Source organism: Alosa sapidissima, chromosome 19, assembly GCF_018492685.1.
Source record: "Alosa sapidissima isolate fAloSap1 chromosome 19, fAloSap1.pri, whole genome shotgun sequence".
Lineage (NCBI taxonomy): Eukaryota > Metazoa > Chordata > Actinopteri > Clupeiformes > Clupeidae > Alosa > Alosa sapidissima.
The window spans coordinates 29,609,808-29,617,305 of NC_055975.1; the positions used below are offsets into that span (position 1 = coordinate 29,609,808).

A 7,498-nucleotide genomic window follows, 5' to 3' on the forward strand; every position below is an offset into this window, starting at 1 on the left:
AGTTACAGGAGTAAGAACACACACACACACACAGACACACACAGACACACACACACACACACACACACACACACACACAAGGAGAAACTCATCACCGAGTTACAGGAGTAAGAACACACACACACACACACACACACACACACACAGAAATCCACACAACAGAAAGAAATACACACAAGCATCTTAAGAGATGCACACACACACCCACACAGTCAGCTGATACAGGTACATGATTAATGTGTGTGTGTGTGTGTGTGTGTGTGTGTTCAGTCTGAACCAGAAGATCATGCTGGAACAGGAACGTCTGAGAGTGGAGCACGAGAAACTCAAATCCAACGACCAGGAGAAGAGCCGCAAGCTGCACGAACTCACGTAAGACAGACACACACACACACACACACACACACACACACAGACCAAGAGAAGAATCGCAAGCTGCACAAACTCATGTAAGACACACACACACACACAGACACAGACCAAGAGAAGAATCGCAAGCTGCACGAACTCACGTAAGACACACACACACACACACAGAAACAGATCAGGAGAAGAGCCGCAAATTTCAAGAACTCACGTAAGACACACGCAGCCGTGGCCCACTGGTTAGCACTCTGGACTTGTAACCGGAGGGTTGCCGTGGCCCACTGGTTAGCACTCTGGACTTGTAACCGGAGGGTTGCCGGTTCTAACTCCGACCAGTAGGCGTGGCTGAAGTGTCACCTAACCCCTCACTGCTTCCCGAGCGCCGCTGTTGTTGCAGGCAGCTCACTGCGCCGGGATTAGTGTGTCCTTCACCTCACTGTGTGCTCACTGTGTGCTGAGTGTGTTTCACTAATTCACAGATTGGGATAAATGCAGAGACCAAATTTCCCTCACAGGATCAAAAGAGTGTATATATACTTATACTTATACTATACTTATACTATACTTATACTTACTTATATACACAGAGACCAGGAAAAGAGCCGCAAGCTGCTATTATTTCTGTTTGAAATATCTGAGAATGGAGGCCTTTAGGATCTTCATTTGGCTCCAGACCTTTAACATAGATCAAGATTTACAGACCAAGTAAACTTAAGTGTGTGTGTATTTGTGTGTGTGTGTGTGTGTGTGTGTGTGTGTGTGTGCAGGGTGATGCAGGACCGGCGAGAACAGGCCAGACAGGATCTCAAGGGGCTGGAGGAGACTGTGGTAAGTGTGCAGCCACCAACACCAGAGGGCAGTGAAAACACTACACATTCTCAAACACACACACACACACACACATGGCAGTGGACGACATCAGAGAGCGATGAACACACACACACACAACAGCAGCTGACACCACACGGCGATGAACACACACACACCAGTAATCAAAAGAGATCTCGTATACACTTTAAAGCCATAGTCAGCGACTTCACTGTGGTTCTCAGACATCTAACACAGACACTAATCTGACTCGTGTATGTGTGTGTGTGTTTACAGGCCAAGGAACTGCAGACTTTGCACAACCTTCGGAAGCTCTTTGTTCAGGATTTGGCAACACGAGTGAAAAAGGTAAATGTGTTTGTGTGTGTGTGTGTGTTTCATTCAATAGCATTTAAGTGTAACATGTGCATGCAGATGTGTATCTGTGCGCGCGCGTGTGATTGTGTGTGTGTGTGCATGTGTGTGTGTGTGCGTGCGTGTGTGCCCTTGTCTTGTCTTTGTTTGTATTCTCTTCTGTGTATGTATATATGTCTGTGTGTCTTAATATATCTGGTTGTGTGCTTGCTCTGATGTGTGTGTAGAGTGCAGAGATGGACTCTGATGACACTGGAGGCAGTGCAGCTCAGAAGCAGAAAATCTCTTTCCTGGAGAACAATCTAGAACAGCTGACCAAGGTCCACAAACAGGTATGTGTACAAACACACACACACACACACACACACACACACACACAAACACTTATTATTATGTCCTATTTCTCTGCCCTTCTCTCTCTCCCTCTCTCTCTCTCTCTCTCCCTCTCTCTCTCTCTCTTCTCTCTCTCTCTCCCTCTCTCTCTCTCTACCACAACCCCCCCCCGTAGCTGGTGCGTGACAACGCTGACCTGCGCTGTGAGCTGCCCAAGCTGGAGAAGCGTCTGCGGGCGACGGCCGAGCGGGTCAAGGCCCTGGAGTCGGCGCTCAAGGAGGCCAAGGAGAACGCGGCGCGCGACCGCAAGCGCTACCAGACCGAGGTGGACCGCATCAAGGAGGCCGTGCGCGCCAAGAACATGGCCAGGAGAGGCCACTCCGCTCAGATTGGTGAGACACACACCCACCCACACACACACACACACACACACACACATACATAAGCACACACGCCACACACGCACGCACGCATACCCCAAAACACACACGCACGCGCACAAAATATATGAAATCCCCCTGTGTCTATCTCTCCTAGTGTTGTCCCCCACACACCCCAAAACACACATCCCAAAACACACACACACACACACATACACACATCCCAAAACACACACACACACATACACACATCCCAAAACACACACACACACACACATACACACATCCCAAAACACACACACACACACATCCCAAAACACACACACACACACACATCCCAAAACACACACACACACACACACACCCCAAAACACACACACACACACACCCACACACCCCAAAACACACCCACACACCCCAAAACACACACACACACACACACACACACACCCCAAAACACACCCACACACCCCAAAACACACACACACACACACCCCAAAACACACAGACTCACACCCCAAAACACACAGACTCACACCCCAAAACACACAGACTCACACCCCAAAACACACAGACTCACACCCCAAAACACACAGACTCACACCCCAAAACACACACACACATATCTCAAAACACACCCACACACCCCAAAACACACACACCCACACACCCCAAAACACACACACACCTCAAAACACAGACTCACACCCCAAAACACACACACCCACACACCCCAAAACACACACACACACCCCAAAACACACACACACACACACACACCCCAAAACACACAGACTCACACCCCAAAACACACAGACTCACACCCCAAAACACACACACACACACACATCCACATCCCAAAACACACCCACACACCCCAAAACACACCCACACACCCCAAAACGCACCCACAACACCCCAAAACGCACCCACAACACCCCAAAACACACAGACTCACACCCCAAAACAGACTCACACCCCAAAACAGACTCACACACACACACACACACATCCCAAAACACACACACACACACACATCCCAAAACACACACACACACATCCCAAAACACACCCACACACCCCAAAACACACACACACACACACACACACACACACACACCCACACACACCCCAAAACAAACACACTCACATACACACACACACAAACACACACCAAAACACACACACACCCCAAAACACACACACACATATTAACTCCTGAAATCGCTGTCTCCAGCAAAGCCCATTCGGCCAGGCCAACCCCCTGTGGTGTCCCCTACACACCCCAATATGCTGCGTGGTGGAGGGGGCGGCGGCTTCTACCAGAACAGCCAATCAGTGGCCATCAGGGGAGGAGCCAAACAGGACAAGAAGTAAGTGCCTGCATCCTATCAGTTGATTTGATTTTATGAGATAACTGCCCATCATGATGAAATACCAATCAGATGTCATAGACAGCCGCCCATCATGATGATGGGCCAATCAGATCTTAGGTAGACAGTGCTAGACAGGCCCCCCATCATGGTCAGGACCAATTGGATATCTTGGATAAATGCCCATTATGAGTCAAATGTTAGTCTTCTTGGAAACGTAAATGGCCATCACAAGAGAGCTATCAGCTGGTAGAGCTGATGACTCCATGGCATCTAAATGTTTGGACTCTGTTTGGACATTTTTGAAGGTTTTGTCTGATCGTTTGTATCTCAGGAGGCATATCTACATGTCTGACTACACAGCAGGGGGAATCCAATAAACTACATTTCCCATGATGCTTTGCAGTGTGGTGACTGGTCAGCTGAGCAACAAGTCAGGAAATGCCACTTCCTGCCTGAGAGATGGAGGAGAAGAGAGAGATAGAGGAGGAGAGAGAGATAGAGGAGAAGAGAGAGATAGAGGAGAAGAGAGAGATAGAGGAGGAGAGAGAGATAGAGGAGAGGAGAGAGATGGAGGAGAGGAGAGCCTGAAGATGGAGGAGAAAAGTAGAAAGAAGGAAAGCACAGACGAGGAGAGATGGAGTTGAGGAGAGGAGAGATGGAGTAGAGGAGAGATGGAGGAGAGGAGAGGAGAGATGGAGTAGAGGAGAGATGGAGGAGAGGAGAGGAGAGATGGAGGAGAGGAGAGATGGAGAGATGGAGGAGAGGAGAGATGGAGAGAGATGGAGGAGAGGAGAGAGATGGAGGGGAGGAGAGGAGAGCCTGAAGATGGAGGAGAAAAGTAGAAGGAAGGAAAGCACAGACGAGGAGAGATGGAGTAGAGGAGAGGAGAGATGGAGTAGAGGAGAGGAGAGATGGAGGAGAGGAGAGGAGAGATGGAGGAGAGGAGAGATGGAGTAGAGGAGAGGAGAGATGGAGGAGAGGAGAGATGGAGTAGAGGAGAGGAGAGATGGAGGAGAGGAGAGGAGAGATGGTGTGTGTGTGTGTGTGTGTGTGTGTGTGTGTGGGGGGGGGAGCTGGTCAGTGAGTATAGCAACTGATCATGGTAATGATATCCTTTACCCCTTTATCTACCCCTCTATCTACCTACACCCCTCTATCTACCTGCATCCCACCCTCTCTGCTCCTGATCTCTCTTTCTTTCCCCTCTCCCTATCCTTCTCTCTTTCCCTCTCTCCATCTCTTTCTCCCTCTCCTTCTCTCTTTCTCTCTCTCTCCCCTATCTCTCTGTTTCTTTCAGCAGCTGAAGATGAAACACTTGCAGAGGTGAAAGATGAAGATATCACCATGGAAACATGTCATTCCATTATTATGGTGTCACCTGCAGGAATAAGAGGGGTGGAGTCTAAAGCCTATACATATATAAATATTCATGAAGAGGGTGGGGTTTAAATCGTATAAATATATAAATATTCATGAACTGTACAGTATCACTCCCCAACGTTGACCAATCCCTCCCCACCAAACACTTTCAACGCTGGCAAAAAAAAAAGCAAAAAAAAAAAACATGTTAACCGTAAACACAGTCTGATGCTGATTTGTCAACTTTACAGCCTGCAAGAAGATTATACTGAAAGCCTGCTTCCCCTAACCACAACCTGTCCACACATACACTCACACACACACACCAGAATATGACTTGAACCCTTAAGTGTCCGAGAACCCTTTCAGACCACCTCAAACATCTCCTCATCTGTCTGTAGATCGGCTAGTCATGCCTGGCAGCTGATCTGCTTCATCTGAGCTCTGCTCGTCCAGCCTGAATGCTGAGGCTGTTGCAATAGCCAGTGTGGTCGCTGATCGTAATGTCGGGTCTGACTGGTGCCCATCCTGGACAGGCCGTTAAAGTTGTGGTCTGGGTCAGCTGAAGGTCATTCAGAGGTCAGATGAAGGTCACTTGTGTCATCTGAAAGTCATACTCCCATTGCTACACAGGCTGTCTGGTGCCTATGACTGTGTGTGTGTGTGTGTGTGTGTTTTAATTCAATGTCACGCCAGTCCCTACATCTCTTTAACGGTTAAACAAACACACACTGAAACTGTATTCAATGCCGTGCTAGTACACACACACACACACACAGTCACACACAGTCACACAGAGTCACACAGTGTGTTCTTTATAGGTGTAGATGCTTATTTCCTGGAGGGGACAAAGCTTGTTCGGCTCCTCCTGCTACTGATCAGCCAATCAGAAGAGCAGCAGGACAAGACTAGCCAATAAGCAATGACATGAAATGTCACTTTTTATTTTCTGTATGTGAGAAGGAGCGAGTGTGTGTGTGAGAGGACAAGGAAGTGCATGCGCACGTACAGTACACACACACACACACACACACACACACCAGTCAGATCCATATTTTTCTGCACTAGACAGCTGTGTTTGTGGCCCACAGACACACACACACACACACACACACACAGAGAGACCTGGATTCCACTAAAGGAGAACATGCCTGAATTGTACTACTCTAACAAACACACTTCACACAGAGGCATAGCACACACACACTACACACATCCTAAAGGCTTGCATTGAACATAAACACACACACACTACACACATCCTAAAGCCTTGCATTGTACACTCCAAATAATCATTGTCATTTTTGGACCAGAGTTTGAGAAATAAACCAATCAGTGAACAGATAGCTGCTTTTTTTATTACTATGTAATAGTAACATCCTTTCTAACTGACAGGGGGTTCCACCAATGGGTAAAGGCACCGGAGCATTCCGAGAGAGGCGGGACACAGTGGGGAAGGTTGCGATTGGATGAGAGAGGGTTAGGGCGGGCTTTGGATGGACTGCATGTTGTAAATGTGTTTGTGATTAAATCATGATGACAAATGTCTACAGTGTGCTGTTTGTGTTTTCTACCACTTCCACAATACAGGGTGGCCAAAGTCAAAACAAATAAAAAACACATCAAATGGAATACCCATGACTAGTTTATTTTGCAAAGTTAACATATTCCTTCATTTGACTTTTGTTGAAAGTGACTTTCACACAAGCAGACAACAGTTTTTTTCTTACCTCTTAACACAGCAGCATACATTACACAGTTGACTAATTTAATTCAGGGTTCTTGCAGGTTTCAATAAGTCAAATTTAAGACATTTTAAGACCATAAAGATTGAAATTTAAGACCTACACGACGCATTACCAAAAAATATTCAAATCAAAGAAATTCTGAAAAAATGATTGAAAAGTCGTTGAAAAAGCATTCATTTAATTTACAGATAAAACAATCAAACTAGTAACCTTCCACACCCAACGTCTACAACCCAACTGATTTTTACATTGCTCACTTGTAAGGAAAAATATCTGTGTCACGTACCAAATGCCCTAAACCTTAAGCCCAAAATGAAAATAATCTAAAACAAACTAGCCCTCAAATAGAATAGATTTCAGCAAGGAAGTCAAAAATGAGACGAGTTGAAACTGGGTGTGAAAGTGTGTTTTGGGTGGACACTGAAGCTGAAACCACCCAAAGATGATCAAAAGCCCTCCTAAAGATATAGTATTAATATGCGTCCAAATCCACTTCCATTATTCTCTGTTGAATTGCTCACGGAGTACTTATCTCGCACAAGTCGCACAGACGTCACTTGAAAGAGCGAAACTGGAGCTTTCGAATGATGTTAGCGGCTAGTGCTGATAAACAGTTTGCATTTTGCGGCTAGCTTATGTTTCTCTGCATGCTCTGGCTTGTGACTCCAGCGCCTTCACACCCAGAGTCCCTAACTGAATAGTTTTTTTGCAAAGTTTGCAGCGAGCCTCGTACCTGGAGCTGGGTACCACTTGT

General features: G+C 46.8%; 1 protein-coding gene across 2 annotated transcripts in view; it reads left to right on the top strand.

Moving 5' to 3' along the window:
• Positions 1–6,544, top strand: part of kif5ba (kinesin family member 5B, a) — a 26,246-nt gene extending 19,702 nt beyond the window's left edge. Inside the window, exons 20-26 of one of the 2 annotated variants that reach the window (XM_042072874.1) lie at positions 271–372; positions 1,134–1,194; positions 1,471–1,542; positions 1,776–1,880; positions 2,057–2,273; positions 3,499–3,634; positions 4,935–6,544. In XM_042072874.1, coding sequence (XP_041928808.1) covers positions 271–372; positions 1,134–1,194; positions 1,471–1,542; positions 1,776–1,880; positions 2,057–2,273; positions 3,499–3,634; positions 4,935–4,941 — 700 coding nt within the window. In that variant the 3' untranslated portion in view covers positions 4,942–6,544. The remainder of the gene's footprint in view (positions 1–270; positions 373–1,133; positions 1,195–1,470; positions 1,543–1,775; positions 1,881–2,056; positions 2,274–3,498; positions 3,635–4,934) is intronic. The other variant, XM_042072875.1, reaches the window with a different exon arrangement.
• Positions 6,545–7,498: the final 954 nt, after the last annotated feature.